Source organism: Muntiacus reevesi, chromosome 9 (assembly GCF_963930625.1).
Source record: "Muntiacus reevesi chromosome 9, mMunRee1.1, whole genome shotgun sequence".
In the NCBI taxonomy this organism is placed as follows: domain Eukaryota; kingdom Metazoa; phylum Chordata; class Mammalia; order Artiodactyla; family Cervidae; genus Muntiacus; species Muntiacus reevesi.
This window is the reverse complement of record NC_089257.1, coordinates 43,894,753-43,913,652: the sequence shown is the minus strand read 5'-3', so window position 1 is coordinate 43,913,652 and position 18,900 is coordinate 43,894,753. Positions and strand designations below refer to the sequence as shown.

The window sequence follows — 18,900 nt, the reverse complement described above, 5'->3', positions numbered from 1 at the left end:
CGTACTCCTTTTCCTATTTGGAACAAGTCTCTTGTTCCATGTTCAGTTCTAACTGTTGCTTCCTGACCTGCATATAGGTTTCTCAAGAGGTGGATCAAGTGGTCTGGTATTCCCATCTCTTTCAGAATTTTCCACAGTTTATTGTGATCCACACAGTCAAAGACTTTGGCATAGTCAATAAAGCAGAAATAGATGTTTTTCTGGAACTCTTGCTTTTTCGATGATCCAGAGGATGTTGGCAATTTGATCTCTGGTTCCTCTGCCTTTTCTAAAACCAGCTTGATACTCTGGTTTCTCTTCAGATCATATAAATCTTTCACCTTTTAAAATCAGCTTGAACATCTGGAAGTTCACGGTTCATATTGCTGAAGCCTGGCTTAGAGAATTTTGATCATTACTTTACCAGCATGTGGAATGAGTGCAATTGTGCAGTAGTTTGAGCATTCTTTGGGATTGTCTTTCTTTGGGATTGGAATGAAAACTGACCTTTTCCAGTCCCTGGCCACTGTTGAGTTTTCCAAATTTGCTGGTATATGGAGTGCAGCACTTTCACAGCATCATCTTTCAGGATATGAAATAGCTCAACTGGAATTCCATCACCTCCACTAGCTTTGTTCTTAGTGATGCTTTCTAAGGCCCACCTGACTTCACATTCCAGGATGTATGGCTCTAGGTGAGTGTGAGTGATCACACCATTATGATTATCTGGGTTATGAAGATCTTTTTTGTACAGTTCTTCTGTATTGAAGCCTAGCTTAGAGTATTTCAAACACTACTTTTTAGCATGTGAAATGAGTGCAATTGTGTGGCAGTTTGAGCATTCTTTGGCATTGCCTTTCTTTGGGATTGGATTGAAAACTGACCTTTTCCAGTCCTGTGGCCACTGTTGAGTTTTCCAAACTTGATGGCATATTAGTGCAGCACTTTAGCAGCAATGTCTTTTAGGATATGAAATAGTTCAGCTGGAATTCCATCACTTCCACTAACTTTGTTTGTAGTAATGCTTCCTAAGGCCCATATAACTTCGCATTCCAGGATGTCTGGCTCTAGGTGAACGATCACACCATCGTGGTTATCTGGGTCATGAAGATCTTTTTCATCTAGTTCTTCTGTGTATTTTGGCCACCTTTTCCTAATATCTTCTGCTTCTGTCGGTCCACACCATTTCTGTCTTTTATTGGGCCCATGTGTGCATGTAATATTCTCTTGGTATCTCTAATTTTCTTGAAGAGATCTCTAGTCTTTCCCATTCTATTGTTTTCCTCTATTTCTTTGCATTGATCACTGAGGAAAGCTTTTCTCTCCTTGTTATTCTTTGGAATTCTCTGTATTCAGATGGGTATATCTTTTCTTTCCTCCTTTGCCTTTAGCTTCTCTTCTTTTCTTGGTTATTTGTAAGGTCTCCTCAGGCAACCATTATCCTTTTTCATTTCTTTTTCTTGGGGATGGTCTTGAGTACCGCCTCCTGTACAATGTCATGAACCTCCATTCATAGTTCTTCAGGCACTCTGTCTATCAGATCTAATCCCTTGAATCTATTTGTAACTTTCACTGTATAATCATAAAGGATTTGATTCAGATCGTACCTGAATGGTCTAATGGTTTTTCCTACTTTCTTCAAAATAAGTCTGAATTTTTCAACAAGAAGTTCGTGATCTGTGCCACAGTCAGCTCTTGGTTTTGCTTTTGCTGACTATATAGAACTTCTCCATCTTCAGTTGCAAAGAATATAAACAATCTGATACAAATGTTGACCGTCTTGTGGTGTCCTTGTGTAGAGTCTTCTCTTGTGTTGTTGAAAGAGGGTGTTTGCTATGACCGGTGCATTCTCTTGGCAAAACTTTGTTAGCCTTTGCCCTGCTTCATTTTGTACTTGAAGGGCAAACTTGCCTGTTACTACAGGTATCTTTTGACTTCCTATTTTTGCATCCTAGTCCCCTATAATGAAAAGGACATCTTTTTCTGGTGTTAGTTCTAGAAGGTGTTGTAGGTCTTCATAGAATGGTTCAACTTCAGCTTCTTTGGCAATAATTGTTACCAAGTAGTAAAAGAATCTGCCTGCCAATGCAAGAGACTCAGATAGGAGATATGGGTTTGATCCCTTGTTGAGGAGCTCTGCAGGAGGAGGATATGGAAAACAGCTCTGATATTCTTGCCCGGAAAGCCCCATGAATAGAGGAGCCTGATGGGCTACAGTCCATGGGCTTGCAAAGAGTGGACACAAAATAGTGCCTGAACACACACACACACACACACACACACACACACACACACACACACACAAATACTACTACTGTTTATTTCCTTGTACACATTTCTTTTCTTCAAGGCTTCCCTTGTGGCTCAGCTGGTAAAGAATCTGCCTGCAATACGGGAGACCTTGGTTTGATCCCTGGGTTGGGAAGATCCCCTGGAGAAGGGAAAGGCTACCCATTCCAGAATTCTGGCATAGAGAATTCCATGGACTATATAGTCCAGGGGTTTGCAAAGAGTTGGACACGAGAGATTGACTTGCACTTTCACACACTTCTTTGAGGGTCTAGAAAAAATAGAATTTTTTTTTAAAATTATGGCTTAAAAACTTATTTTAAAATTTTTCATGGTTGTTGTAGGTTTAGGTGATTCTTATAGCAATTCTCAATTTTTAAAATAAAGGTTTTACTCTATCTATAGTTTGTTATCTATGAATATGAGTTTGTTAATTGTTTGCTATATTTACTAGCTTGTTTTATTTTTGAGATTTCACATAGACTTGATAACCACAATATTTATCTTGCTCAGTCTGACTTATTTCTCCAAGCGTAATGCCCTACAAGTCCATCCAATGTTGTTGCCATATATAAATATACACATATATACACATACACACATATGCACAGACACACACACACACACACACACATATACACCACATGTTCTTTATCCATTCATCTGTTGTAAGTTGACTTAATAATAAAATATAAATCGACCTTGTTATTTATATCAACAATATAGAGTGAAAAATATATAACTATCTCAATCAAATCAGAAAAATATTTAACAAAATTCCATATCATTCATGATAATACTAAAGAAAAAAAGATAAAAAGGAAACTTTTTCAAATTGATGCTGAAGAGCTGAAATAGTACTTAATGATATTTTTCTCAGTGTAAGACAAAAGATAAGGATGTCCCCTCTCACTCATCATTTCCAGTTAACATTGCACTGTATTTCCTAAGCAGTGCAATAAATTAAAGGAATAAAAAAAAATAGTTTGGGAAGAATGAAGGAGCAAAATTGTCTTTATTTAAAGAAAACTGTATCAAGTATGTGCAATGTCTTACAAATTCAATTTTTAAAACTGCACTAACTAACTTGTCAATATCTCAGAATATAAGATCAACAGATAAAAATTAATATTTTTTATATTATAAATAAGCCATTGGAAAATGAAGTGGAAAAATGTTGAAAATAGTATTAAAGTATGTAGGAATACTTTTTAAAAATATGAGGAAGATCTATACATGGAAATGAGAAGTATTGCTGAGATAAATTAAGAAAATGTAAAAAATGTAAAATTTGCACATGTTTGAAGGGGTAATATTATTGAAACGTTGGTGGTGGTAGTTTAGTCGCTAAATTATGTCTGACACTTGTAATCCCATGGACTGTAGCCTTCCAGGTTCCTGTGTCCATGGGATTCTTCAGGCAAGAATACTAGAGTGGGTTGCCATTTCCTTCTCCAGGAGATCTTCCCAATCCAGGGATAGATCCCATGTGTCTCGCATTAGCAGACAGATCCACCAGGGAAGCCTTTCAGGACATTAATTCTCATTGAATTGATCTGTAGATTCAATGGCATCCTAATTAAAATCCCGGCAGTCTTTTCTGGAGAAATTGACAAACTGCTTCTAAAATTTATATGAAAATGAAAGGGATGTAAAGAGTAAGGGCAACTTTAAGAAGGAACACCGTTGGAGCACTCACATTGTCTCACTTCATTACATGAAATATGATAAAGTGATCAAGACATTGCACTTTCTGTGTATGTATACATAGACTGGTGTCATGGAAAAGAATAGAGGGCCCAGAAACAGACCTACACATGAACAAACATTGCATTTTGACTAAGGACCCAAAGTAATTCAATGGGAGAAATGATAGTCTTTTCAGCAAATGCTGCTGGAAACTTCCAACTTGATTTCTACTTGGAAAACAACAATAACAACAAACTCTAGCAATTATCCAATACCACAAACATACCTTAGGGTATAGACATATCTAAAATCGAAAATTAAAAATTCTTAAAAGTTGTTGGAAAAAATATTTATAAGCTTAAGACAGGTCGGCATTTCTTAATTAGCGCAAAAAGAGTATGCCTCAAAGGACTTAATAATGATGTTATATTTCATGAAAATTTAAAATCACTTCTCTTTAAAAAATTAAAATGGAAAAATGAGAATGCAAGCAAGACACGGATTATGAGAAATTTTCATGATGCATATTTCTGCAGAGTACTAGAATATATAATGCTATCACTTAACTATAAAATAAGTAACTCAGTTACAAAAATAAAAGAACGAACAATTTTTTTAAAAAAAGAGCCATTTAAATGACCAATTGAAGCAATGCAAATTAAAATTATAATGAGATGCCACTGCACAGCTAGAAGAACGGCTGACATTTAAAAAATGACAGCAAGTGTGGCATGGATGTGGAGGAAGAAAGAACTGGAATTCTTACTGCTGGAAGGAAAGTAAAATAGGGTAAGCACTGTTCAAACCATGATATTTTGCCAGAAATTTAAGCATACCCATACTCTACAATCTTGTGATCTACTTCTAACATTTACCAAGGAGAATTTACAACATATATTCACACAAATTCTTGACCTGCTTGTTCATAACAGTTTCATTCATAATAGATAAAAACTTATATTATATTTGTGTTAGATGGCTATTATATCTGTATTTGTAAGACCTTCACATTAGTATCCAGTTATACAATTTTATGCAGTTTTAGACCAAGACATTTTATTTATATTGAAATCTTTAAGTGAATAAGCTTTTCGGGAGACTTCTTCAAGTAATAAAGAAAACTGTTATTTATGGTGTGAACCAAGCCATCTGAACAGATTCCTTTTTACTTTAGACAAGTGCATTTTCTCAATGAAATATTGATATACACTTTTACTTATTTCTTTTTATGTGAGTGCATGCTTATTTTTCAAATAGTAGTTCATAGTGCTATACAGGAGTAGAGAAATCAAATAGTAATTTATGTATTCTTTTTCACTGTGAGTGGCAGAAGGAAAAGAAATGGATAGATCTTTGCAGGATGAAAGCTTAAGTAAGGCAAGAGATGTATTCCTGATGCTTTCAGTAAAGACTGAAAGAACAAGACTTGGAGAAGGGTATGGAGAAGGAAATGGCAACCCACTCCAGTATTCTTGCCTGGAAAATTCCATGGACACAGCAGCCTGATAGGGCTACAGTCCATGGGGTCGCAAAGAGTCGGACACGACTGAGCGACTTCACTTCACTTCTTCATTGACTTTTGGTAGATATTTCCTTTCATGGTGAAAATAACATAACACACTTATATGTTGTCACTGAAGCACAGGTCTTATGTGTAGAAGGGATCTCCTAAACAAATTGTTTACTATTTTCAGGTAACAGAGTAACATGAAACACAACAATACCAACTCACTTGTTTCCAGAAAATGAATTTGTGTGTGTGTGTGGTTGTGCAAGGCTTACAACTCAGACCTTCTAACTCCATCTGATGCCTTTCTATGTTTCTCAGCATCTTAGTGCCTGTAGAGACACATTGTTTAATTTCTCAGCTTCTTCATATGAGAATAATATATTTTTGAAATTATCATGGAAAGGTTGTTTGTATTAGCCATAAACAATGCCAGGATTCTTGGCCTCCGGAGGAGAGAAATTCGATCCGGGGCCATGACGAGGCTTGATTGCTTAGAGCTTTTGTGTAGTAAAGTTTTATTAAAGTGTAAAAGAGAGAAAGCTTCTGACATAGACATCAGAAAGTGGCAGAAAGAGTTCCTCTTACTAGTTTATAGCAAGAAGTTATACACCTATTAGCAAGCTGCTAATTAGAGAAAGGGAATGTCTCAAAATGGGAGAGTTGCACCAGGCCCCTCACCCACAATGTGCATTTTGAGATAGCATTTGTACAAGGTGAGTCATCCCAGACCATAAAACAATTGACATGAATCTTGAAGAAAGGCAGGTTTCCAAGCAAATACATAATTTCTTTAACACAGCTTAAGATAACATTTCCATGAGTAAAACATACTGATTTGTTTAGCCATTTTCGGTCCTCAGTCTTAGGTGGAACCAATTTGAAGAAAGGCAGATTCTAAAGTAAATACACAGTTCATTTAAATAGCTTAAGAAAAACATTCCCATAGAAAAACACATTGGTTTCCTCAAGGGTTGATAAAAGTTCAGTTCAGGCAGACTCAGATGTTGTCATCGTAACACAAAGTTTTAAAAGAAACCTCCTTTTTATTTTGTACAGAGAAGGAAAAAAATGTGACTTTTGTAGTTTCTTTCCTCCTGCCTCTTAAGAGAGAGAGAAAAAAGTCTGACACTTGCAGTCTATTTCCTCCACTTGGGGACCCCAACCTTCCTGCCTGATATCGTCTCATTATTTATATTCTTCCTAATCCAACTTTTGGAAAAGAGAATGGCAACCCACTCCAGTATTCTTGCCTGGAGAATCCCACGGGCAGAGGAGCCTGGTGGCCTACAGTCCATGGGGTTGCAAGACTTGGATATGACTGAATGACTAACACACATACTTTCTAAACCAACTTTGAGCTCCTGAAAGCAGTGGTGGCAGTATTTTAGTGGCTCAGTTGTGTCCAACTCTTGTAACTCCAAGGACTGCAGCCCGCCAGGCTCCTCTGTCCATGGATTTCCCAGGCAAGAATACTGGGGTGGGTTGCCATTTCCTTCTCCAGGCAATCTTCCTGACCCAGGGATTGAATCTACATCTCCTGCATTGCAGGCAGTTTCTTTACTGACTGAGCCACCAGGGAAACCTGAAAGCAATTCTAATGTTCTATTTATTTTTGTACCTTAATAGCTAATGGAATCTGCAGAACCCAAGTGTGCTTAGAAACTAAAATTAATAAGAAATAACGTTCATATAGTCTATTGTATCTTTGAGGATTATTACTGAATCGTATATTATGTTGCTTAATTTCTTTAACTCATTAGCATACCATGTGTTTGCATATCATTCACCATGGAGCCCTGGATCCAAAAGATATGTGTTCAATGCACAGACACTTTGGGTCATACAGTCGATAGTCCCTTAAATCTACTGAAACTTTATGATAATTGTTACACACGTGAGCATTCAGGGAAAAAACCTGCCCCTTTCTAATAATGCACATTGATGGAGAAGTGAAGAGAAGAAAAGAGAGACAGAGAGACAGTGAGTTGAATAATGCCTGTGACATCATTGAAAGTTGAGAGAAAAAGACAATTCCAGACTATTAGTAACTTTCCAGCATTCAGAATTGAAGTTTCAACTCCTATTATCTTTGGGCTTCCATGGTGGCTCAGCTAGTAAAGTATCTGCCTGCAATTCAGGAGAAGCAGTTTCAATCTGTGGGTGGGAAGATTCCACTAAAGAAGGGAATGGCAACCCACTCCAAGAGATTCTTGCCTGGAGAATCCCATGGACAGAGGAGCCTGGTGGGCTAGAGTCCATAGGGTCACAAAGAGTCAGACACAACTCTGTGCCTGACACTACTACTACTATCTTAGTCTCCAATATACTCCCTTCAGTGGAAATCAGAATTAGAACACATTACAAATTACACAACCCAGCCCACCAAATAGACACAGTTGTATCCCCAAGATAAGAAATGTATGATATATTAATAGTTGTCTGTTCAGGAGCATAAATCTCTCACTTTAGAACTTGTTTAAGGAATTTTAGTATTTTGAACAAAATAGGATAAGAAGTGTGGGAAAATGGGACAAATGGATCAGGGAGATTCCCTTTTCATAGTTTTAATTTTTTAAAAGGAGATTGCTTTTGAAGTGTGAGAGAAAGAGGAACTCTGGATGAGACTGAAGCTTTATTAAAGGGAACACAAAAACGTTTACACAGTTTGAGATTAAAATTCATCAATATGAACTTCAGTCCACTCATTGATTCAATAATCGATTGAATAATCCATTCAAATACCATCCAATTTTAGGAAAGAAGAGATCCAGTTGTTCTAGTTACCATTCCTTCTTCAGTAACCTCTGGATGCCTTGCTTGATCTCCTGGGTTCGCACCCCATAGACAATGGGGTTGAGGGCTGGAGGGATGACATGGTGGAGGATATTGAGCAGGATGGGCACGTCAGATGACATTTTCTTTTCTACCACAAGTGTGAAGACAAAAACCAGAAGGACAGTGCTGAAGAAGAGGATCAGGATGAAGTGGGAGCCACATGTGCTTAGGGCCTTGGCCACAGCTCCCTGTGCCTTGAGTCTCAGCACAGCCCTCAGTATGAAGGTGTAGGAGAGAAAGATGAGGAAGAGGTCAGATCCCAGCAGAGTCCAGCCTGCAGTAAATTGGTAGAGACGATTGATGGTAATATCATTACAGGAGAGCCTGGAGACAGACATATTGGCACAGATGCAGTTCTCAATGACGTTTCTCCCACAATAATGCAGACGTCCTGAGAGAATGGGGATGGGCAGTGTCAAAAAGACACTTCTGGCCGAAATGAAAATGGCTGCCTTGGCTATAAATTGGTTAGTGACGATGGATGGGTACCTCAGAGGATGGCAGATGGCCACATAGCGGTCATAGGCCATGAACATGAATGTGCAGGACTCCATGGCAAAGAAACTATTCATGATGAACATCTGAAGGAAGCAGGCGAAGAAGCTGATGGACCTGAGGTCAAACCAAAAGATGGCCAGGACCTTGGGGATGACAGTGAGACAGATCACTGTGTCCAGCGAGGAGAGCAGGCTGAGCAGGTAGTACATGGGCTCGTGCAGAGAAGACTCCAGCCAGATGGTGATCAGGAGAGTGGTGTTGGTCCCAAGGGCCAGGAGCAAGAGGAAGCTAAGGGGCAGGGACAGCCAGTGCTGCCAGCTGGGGGACCTGACAAAACAGTTCAGGAGGAAGTCTGAAATCTCAGTGGAGATGCTGCCATTTTGGTGTGCTGTCATAGTTTGTCATATAGTTCCACAGCTTCCTTTTGGTGATCTATAATTTTAGGGTAAAATTAGTTACTAATTCAAGATATATAGCGACAGAAGAAATTGCTTTACTTAAGGGACTTGTGGATTCTGGCAATTTATCCAAGCATAGTGAATTTACATGTGCATCTTTTGTGCTCTGCTGGGAATAGTCACATTACTTTAAACAATACAGAAGAGTGAGATGATGTGATTTCTTTGTAAATGTTTGATTTGTTCAAAGCTTATTTTTAATTTCTTTGGGGGTGCTGTTGTTTCACAATATTGTGTTAGTTTCTGCTGTACAACAGAATTAATCATCCCTATGTAAACATATGCCATCGCTTGAGCCCTCCTTTGACTCTACCCCCGCATACTACCCCTCCAAATCATTACAGAGCACTGTGCTGAGATCCCTGTGTGATATTGCAGGCTCCCATTAGTTATCTATTTCACACAAGTTAGTGTATATATGTCAGTCCCAAACTATTATTTCCTCTCCCCCACACCACTCTTATTTCAAAGTCTGTTCTCTACATCTTGTCTCTATTCCTGACTTAGAAATGGTTCATCTGTACCATTTCCCCATATTCCACACGTATGAATTAATATATAATAATTATTTTTCACTTTCTGACTTACTTCACTCTTTTTAAAGTTCTTTTTTTTTTTTTTTTGGCTGTGTTGGTTCTTGTTGCTGCATGGGCTTATCTCTGGTTGCAGCAAACAGGGACTACCCCAGTTGTGGGCCATGGGTTTCTTATTGTGGTGACTTCTCTTATTGTGGAGTATGGGCTTTAGGGAACGTCAACTTCAGTAGTAGAGGCACATGATCTCAGTAGTTGTGGTTCCCGGGCTCTAGAGCACAAGCTGGGTAGGTGTGGTCCACAGGCTGAGTTGTTCCATGGCATGTAGGATCTTCCTGAATCAAGGATCAGCTCCATGTCCCCTGCATTGGCAGGCAGATTTTTTACCACTAAATCACCAGGAAAACCCCTTTGCTCTCTGTTTTTAATAGAACTGCTAATTTTTTGCAGAAACTAAAGAGAAGGGGAAAATTACTTAGAAAGCTACTTTATAACAAGCATCTAAATTTGCATTCATATTTCTTCTTCATTATTTAAAAATGATTACATATACTCTGGGTTTCCCTGGTGGCTCACACAGTAAAGAACATGCTGCAACGAGGCAGACCCAGGTTTGAATCCTTGGCCCAGAAGACCCCTGGTGAAGGGAATGGCTACACACTCCAATATTCTTGCCTGGAGAATTCCATGGACAAGGAGCCTTGTGGGCTACAGACCAGGCATCTCAAAGAATCAGATACGACTGAGAAATTAGCATTCACTTTTTCACTCTTCACATAGACTGATATCTGCAATTTAGCTGGAACAACACATGGAAATAAGTAGCAGAGCACAAACTAGAGACTCAGATAAATGACTGTAGACCTCCAACCACCAAAATCTGACCTTTCAGATGTATTTATTTAAAAAAGTACACTGAAAATAATGTTAGTGAATTTACATTTTTCTAAAGTCATTTTAATTTGGTACCTAGGGATTATTCCTAAAAATTGCCTTTTGTTCACTCTATTTCTTAGGTCTTCATATTGGTTGGAGTCCTAACTCCTTGATGAAACAACTTTAAAAGGAGAATGAGCAATTCCACCCAGTTCTGCAGGACTGATACTTAATAGTAAACAGGATGAAACTAGATTTTTCTGATTGCATTAGAGTGAGGGTGGTGAGATTCACCTTTATTCTTTCCATCTCTGATTTCACTTTCTTCGATACAATAATCTAGATATACATTCCCTCTTTCCTCCAGGCTAGTTCAAAGTTGCCATTGTCTTCTCATCATTTAAATTCCTCCTTGTCCTGGAAATACTAGGGTCACCAGTGTGGCACTAGGATCACAGAATTGAATTAGAAACCATCCCTACTCTGAAGCAGGGAAAACTAAAGCCATACTGGGGACAACAGATAATAAGTGCTATAAGAAATGACAGAGTCTTGAGCAAACTATCAGAAGAGAGTAGGGGAAGGCTGACTAATGGGCATGAGGAATAGATTGGAGAAAGAGAATTGTGAATAAAGTGATGTGATACCCTCATTTACATTACAGACAAATGATTTTAAGATTCTCCTCTCCTTGAATTGTGAAAGTGAAAGTCGCTCTCTCGTATCTGACTCTTTGCGAGTCCATGGACTGTATAGCCCATGGAATTCTCCAGACCAGAATATGGAGTGAGTAGCCTTTCCTTTCTTCAGGGTATCTTCTCAGCCCAGGGATTGAACCCAGGTCTCCTACATTGCAGATGGATTCTTTACCAGCTGAGCCACAAGGGAAGTCCAAGAATCCTGGAGTGGGTAGCCTATCCCTTCTCCAGCAGATCTTCCTGACCTAGGAATAGAACCAGAGAGTGAAAAGAAGTCTGTAACTTGGAAAAATGTGTAGGTCAGGACTTTCTGGAGACCTTCAAAGCAGTGCATTTAGGAATCGGGTGGAGAGGGAGGTGGGATGGGAGACCGGGATGGGGAATTCGTGTAACTTTATGGCTGATTCATATCAATGTATGACAAAACCCACTGAAAAATAAAAATTAAAAAAAAAAAAAATAAAGCTGTCTACATAGTCTCATATAGAAGGTTATCATGTGGGTTTAGAAAATTTTTATCAGGAGTTTATGAAATTTCCTCTGTATTTCTCATGAGGTTCATTAACATAATATAAAATTACATATTGTTTAGCTGTTGAACTCTTACCACTTGCTGGGAACAGTGCTCAAATATTTAGGGATTCATCTCATTTAATTCTTCACCTCCTGTGAGATATGTTTTATCACCACCACATTACCAAGGAGTGGCTGATTCTCATAATCTTAACCATTTGCACAGTATTAGGCTAATCCTATTCCTGTCTAATTCTAATCCAATGTTTTAGATTCAAATACTTTCTAGATTCCCTCTGGCCCTAATAAATAATCCTATGATAATGTAGAGGCCTCACCAACATTGTGGAAATGTAAGCAAACTTCACTGATGATACAATGAATAGTTCTGAAAACAGAACTGATACAACAGAAGGACATTTGGAGTGGGGGCAGGGTAGGAAGGGAAAGAGCATTTTAATCAAATTGTGAAGCCAGAAGTGAAAAGTATTTTCATACTATTAGAAACCTACTTTTGCTTCTATAGTGGTTCAAATACTGTTCTTGTTTCAAGTTATGAATTCAAGTTATGAATTCTAGTCTCCAAATGCAGTTCCAATCCTCCTCCTCCCAGGTTCTCCTCACCAGGGAGTCCCTCTTCATGACCAGGGCTGGTTTCCAGAGGAGGGAGGAGGGGTGTCCCTTCCCATGACTCCTCTCTTCACTCTTCCTTGTCCTCTGCTTCCCCTTACAAATGGTCTTGTCCAGCTGGGGTTTGCCAAGCATGTCCTTTCTACCTGATATGTAGAAGAAATCAAATGATCTTCCAATTCTTTTTCTCTTGCTAATAACAGTACATTAGTAGTGACGTTAACAATTTGGGGAAGAATTGTACACATGTCATGTCATATAATAGTAACCATACTCTGAAGTAAAGTGTGTCAAGGTGACTATCTTAGTAATTTACCTTTTTCAATGGACAAAGTTTTCAGCAGTATTATGTGTCTTTTCTGCTGCTTAACTGCTAGAGTTTAGATATAGATGAAACAAAAGTCAGATCCAAAGCTGTCGAATATATGCATATAGCCGTGTCCTGTGTCGCTGCAGTGAGGTAGAAATGCGGATCTCATTGGCTCTATCACTTTCATATTCTCATCTCTCTCCCTGATCTTAAGGGCACTTCCCCAGCCGTCTGGCATCTTCTTTTTCCTTTCAGTTGGAACTCTGACTCCTGCTTCCTACTGCTCATGGAGTCCCGTTTGGTTCTTAATAAGTATCATACTGTGACTCTTGTTATTGCTTTCCTGAGTCTGTCCTCTAAATGGCAGATACCTAAGGATTCAATAAAGATTCTAAAACAATTTCCAGAGCCATATCCTCTTTTTTGAAAAAATTTTCATAACCACACACTCTTCAGTTCTACTCAGTTCATCTTGTCTGGTACTCAAGGCTTTGCCTGATGGAGTTGCTCACAGGGAGAGAGAGATACTGGAAGTATAGGATGTCCTAAAGAGGAACGTCCTTATGAATATAACATCCAGTGTTGTTGTTGTTCAACAGCTCCGTTGTGTCCAACTCTTTGTGACCCCATGGACTGTTGCATGCTAGCCTGGGCTTCACTATCTCTGATTTGCTCAAACTCATGTTCATTGAGTCAATGATGCCATCAAACCATTTAATCCTATGTTGCCCCCTCCTCCTCCTGCCCTCAACCCTTCCCTGCATCAGAGTCTTTTCCAATGAGTTGGCGCTTTGGTTCAGGTGGCCAAAATATTGGCGCTTCAGTTTCAGCATCAGTTTTCTCAATGGATATTCAGGGTTGATTTCCTTTAGTATTGACTGGTATGATCAACTTGTTGTCTGAAGAACTCTCAAGAGTCTTCTCCAGCAACACAGTTCAAAAGCATCAGTTCTTTGGCACTCAGCCTTCTTTATGGTCCAACTCTCACATCTGTACATGGTGAGTTGTAACCAAAGGACCTTCTACATGTTCTGGGCACTACATTCAATCAACTCTACCTTTTGCTACCTCTTTTTCTTAGAATACACTCACTCACTTATAAGTGTGAGGCAAAAAGGAAAATCTAACAAGCATACCACTGTCACAATGATTGAGCTCCTATTAACTCTGCTTGTACCACACAATATAGAACTCCAGGCTGCCCAGTTCCAAATGTCCCCTCTAAATACCACCTCCATCCTTCAGATTCTGTCAACGGATCCTTTCTCCTTTCTTCCTCTGAAACAGTTTTACATTTAAGTTTTACAAGTCACAGCCCCAAATCTCACTATCTTCAGGATGCTTTTGTTAGGTAGGAATTTCAAAGTTCTTCCTTAAAGAATCAAGAAACCCATGCATGGAAGCAGAAAAAATGTTTAAATAGCCTTAAGAGGGTACAGCTAACTGGAACAACTGGTGATTCAGACATGAGTGTCCATGGGTACCTGAAGAAAGATGCATGGTTTATATTTTTTCTCAAGAGATTTGGAGTTATAATTTCTAGAAGTATGATGAAATTTCTAAGAAAGAAGCAAGATTAATTTGTCTCTTTACTCCACTCTCTGATCCTTATTTTCTCTGGAATATTTGTTCCTATGTGTTCTTCAATGCATATGTCACTCAAGAAACATTAAAAAACCCACTGAGCCTTAAGTATAAAGATGCATTAATTTCTGTTTTTGTTCTCTTTCAGACTTTGCCATTAGAACTTGCCAGTAAGAGCACCATAGCTGAGAACCAGGAGCTAATGGTTACTGGTTCCAGCCAGGGGTAGGAAGAAGCAAGGAAAGTAGAGTGTCCAAGTCTAAAGTGGATGTGAAGCTACCCAGGCTTTTCCCCAAGCTGTAGGAGAGGCCACAGATAACACTATGAAAGCCCTGTTTCATGAAGTGTTAAGGTTGTTAGCATTCACATAACTCCACAGAACTCAGACAGACCTGTAAGACGTGTCTCTGAAATATAGTTACAGACATTATTGACGATATCCAGTGGCAGATACCTCTTTGATCTTTGGGCATCATTTTCTTGTTTTGGCACCTGTAGTTTTAGATACTATTTAGATGGAACTGACATCTGAGGAGATACTTTCTGACACCACCCTGGCTCCCAATTGTGATCTCTGTTCTCACCTTCCTAAGTTATATAGAATAAGTTTCATTCCTCCCCCTTGATTCCAGTATTTTTGCATGAATACTTTGTGCCCAGTGTCCATACTCCCAATTTTCATAAGTGTGGTCCAGATGATGTACTTTCAAGCTCCCCACCACCCGTTAGTCTCCCCTGGACAAACTTCACCTCCTCTGCATCTCTATCATCACCCAGAAAAAAAAGATCATAGAGGCGAAGGGCAAAGGAGAGAACAAGGTCCCAGAGCAGAGCTTTCCCCTGCACCTACTCGCCTGACACAGGAAGCAGTGACTACTACCTGCTTTCAGATTGCTTCAGCAGCACCATCCCAGGGATGGACAGGAGCACAGACCTCCAGTGAAGAGATAGGTCTTTCCTATCTTCTGGTTTATGCTGGTATATCTTTCTTCACATGGACTCACTGAAGATGTAAGCACAGGGTCTGACTCCATTGATATTGGAGCCTTGTATAGTTCCCAAGTGCCTGGGGTAGGTATACCTCTTGGGACTCAGAGATTCTGCCCTCTGGGAACACCTCCATAGCTGCTCCCTTTGGGGCTTAAGGTCATTTTGAGACAGGAAGGCAGGGAGATGGTAGAAGAAATTCTTCCCTTTCTCTCTTGACGAAAAGACCTCTGGGAATCTAGCCGCACATTGACATGTGCTCCTTTGGCAGTTTGTCTCCTGGAAACATCCTTACCTGTTTATATGTATTTGCATATTCACATTTGACATATTCCATTGATCCTATAAACTCACTCAGAAGTTCTCATGGGAATCCTGCACATGCTTAATAGATAGGGACATCCAAAATTATGCTTCTAAATGGATAGGCATTACCTTATGATGATGTTTATCATGTTATTTAGAAAATTGCAAGACAAATTTGAAGAACATGTTACTGAGAAAATACCATGTGTTTTTCAGAGGGTTAATATGACAGTAACATTTCCTCCTGAGTTCTGTAATAATCTAAATAGGAAGGAATTTGAAAAAGAATAGATACATGTATATGTATAACTGAATCGAAATAGGAGGGAATGTGAAAAAGAATAGATCCATGTGTATGTATAACTGAATCGCTTTGCTGTACATGTGAAACTAACAGAACATTGTCAATAAACTATGCTCCAATATAAAATTTTAATAATCTGTTGCTCTGTGTGAGTTGAGTTCATTATTTTTCACTGTGGTTCAATTTCCATTGTACTCATTAAACTTTTTGATGTAAATGAACAACACTCACATGATATGCAATTAATTTACCAAATATCCTGCTACTGTCTACATCCTTGTACATCTCTCTTTCTGGACCTGGAAAGAATGTGTAGGTAGGAATGTCTTTTCACTTATGACATAGAGAAATATTTATTTTAAAATTTTTGTTCTTTCTAGGTATAGTTGATTTATAATTTTATGTAAGTTTCATTTGTACAATTAATGATTCACACATTTTAGAAGTTATAGTCCACTTATAATAAAATATTGGATATATTACCTGTGCTGTAAAATATATCCTTGTAGCTTATTTATTTTGTCCATAGAAGTTTGTATCTCTTAATTCTCTTCCATATTTCCCCTCCTCTTTCCCCTCTCCTCACTGGTAACCACTAGTTTGTTCTCTATGTTGGTTGGTCTGTTTCCTTTTTGTTATAATCGCCAGTTCCTTTTAGTTTTTAGTTTTCATATATAAGGGATATTATACAGTGTTTTTCTTCTTTCTCTGACTTATTTCACCCAGCACAATACCCTCTAAGTCGATTTATGTTGCTGCAAATGATAAAATTTCATTCTTTTTTAATAGTGAGTAATATTACATTTGTATATGCATTTTTATTTAATTAAGGTATCAATGATGTACAGTGCATTTCCCACAATATAGTGACTCAGAATTTTTAATTTAAAAATTTTTAATTTAAAAAGAATTTTTAGTTTAAAGAATACTTTATAGTTATTATACAATAATGACTATATTTTATGTGTTGTACAATACATCCTTGTAGCTTATTTTCTTTGTATATAGTAGATTGTACCTTTTAATCCCCTACTCCTATCTTGCTCCTCCTCACTGGCAACGAGTAGTTAGTTCTCTATATCAGCGAGTCTGTTTCTTTGTGATATTCAATAGTTTGCTGTATTTTTTACATTCCATATACAAGTGATAATATACAATATTTTTCTTTCTCTAACTTATCTCACTTAACATAATATTCTCCAAATGCACTCATGTTGCTTCAGATTAGAAATTTTCATTCTTTTTTATAGCTGAGTAGTATGCCAAGTTCGGAGAAGGCAATGGCACCCCACTCCAGTATTCTTGCCTGGAGAATCCCATGAATGGAGGAGCCTGGTAGGTTGCAGACCATGGGGTCGCTAAGAGTCAGAGAAGGCTGAGCGACTTCACTTTCACTTTTAACTTTCATGCATGGTAGAAGGAAATGGCAACCCACTCCAGTGTTCTTGCCTGGAGAATCCCAGGGGCGGTGGATCCTGTTGGGCTGCCGTCTATGGGGTCGCACAGAGTCGGACACGACTGAAGTGACTTAGCAGCAGCAGCAGCTGTATACCAAAGTACACATAGATACAGTTATTGATATAGTGAAGGACAGGGAGCCTGGTGTGCTGCAGTCCATGGGGTCGCAAAGAGTCAGACATGACTTAGTGGATGAACAACAATTATAGATAGATAGATAGATGATAGATAGATAGATAGATAGATAGATAAGTAGATAGATAGATAGAATAGGGCTTCCTTGGTAGCTCAACTGGTAAAGTATCTGCAATGTAGGAGACCACTGTTTGACTCTTGGGTTGGGAAGATCCCCCAGAGAAGGCATAGGCTACCCACTCCAGACATTCCAGTATACTTGGGCAACAGTAATATATATATATGATATCACACACACACACTCAAACATGTAAATCTTTCCAGATTGCACTAGTAGTAAAGATTCTGCCTGCAATGCAGGAAGGAGCTGCGAGAGACCTTGGCTTGATCCTTGGGTCAGGAAGATCTCCCAGAAGAGGACATGGCAGCGTACTCCAGTATTCTTCCTGGAGAAGCCCATGGACAGAGGAGCCTGGTGGGCTACTGTCCATGGGGTCGCAAAGAGTTGGACATGACTAAAGTGACTTAGCATAGCACAGCATACACACACACACACACACACACACACACACACACACACACACATCTTCTTTATGCATTTATCTGTTGAAGCACACTTGGGTGTCCAGGATCTTCTTTATTCATTTTCTGTTGATGGACCCTTGGATTGCTTCCATATCTTAGCTATTGTGAATAATGCTGCTGTGAACATTGGGGTGCATGTATCTTCTTGAATTAGTGTCTTCCTTTTATTTCTCCCAGATGTATACCTGGGGGTGGATTTGCTGGATTATATAGTAGTTCTGTTTTTTAGTGTTTCAGACACCTCCATGCTGTTTTCCACTGTGACTTCATACATTTACATTCCCTCCAACAGGGTACATGGATTCCTTTTCTCCACATCTTTGCCAACATTTGTAATTTGTGTTCTTTTTGATGATAGTCATTTTGGGAGGTGTGAAGCGATATTTCCTCACTGTGATTTATGATTTGCATTTCCCCTATGATAGCTGTATGAAGCATCTTTTCATGTTCTTGTTGACCGCTTGCATTTCCTCTTTTGAAAATTGTCTACTCAGTTCTTCTGTTCATTTTTAAAATTCAGTTTTTTTTGATGCTGTGTTGTATGAGTTGTTTATATATATTAGATATTAGTTCCTTTTTTATCACAGCATTTCAAATATTTTCTCCCATTCAGGGTGTTGTCTTTTAATTTTATTGATGGTTTCTTTTGCTGTGCAAAAGTATATTTGTTTATCTTTGCTTTTATTTCTTTTACTTTAGGAGACAAATCCAAACAACTATTGC

At 38.6% G+C, this 18,900-nt stretch overlaps 1 protein-coding gene across 1 annotated transcript; it reads right to left on the bottom strand.

Moving 5' to 3' along the window:
* Positions 1-8,247: 8,247 nt before the first annotated feature.
* LOC136174925 (olfactory receptor 56A3-like) lies at positions 8,248-9,195 on the bottom strand. The gene has a single exon (XM_065945191.1). The coding sequence runs from the start codon at positions 9,193-9,195 to the stop codon at positions 8,248-8,250; it is 948 nt and encodes a 315-aa protein (XP_065801263.1).
* Between the last annotated feature and the right edge of the window lie 9,705 nt (positions 9,196-18,900).

Bases quoted from the DNA above. Each gene is read 5' to 3' on its own strand.
- LOC136174925 (XM_065945191.1), bottom strand. From the start codon at position 9,195: ATGACAGCACACCAAAATGGCAGCATCTCCACTGAGATTTCAGACTTC.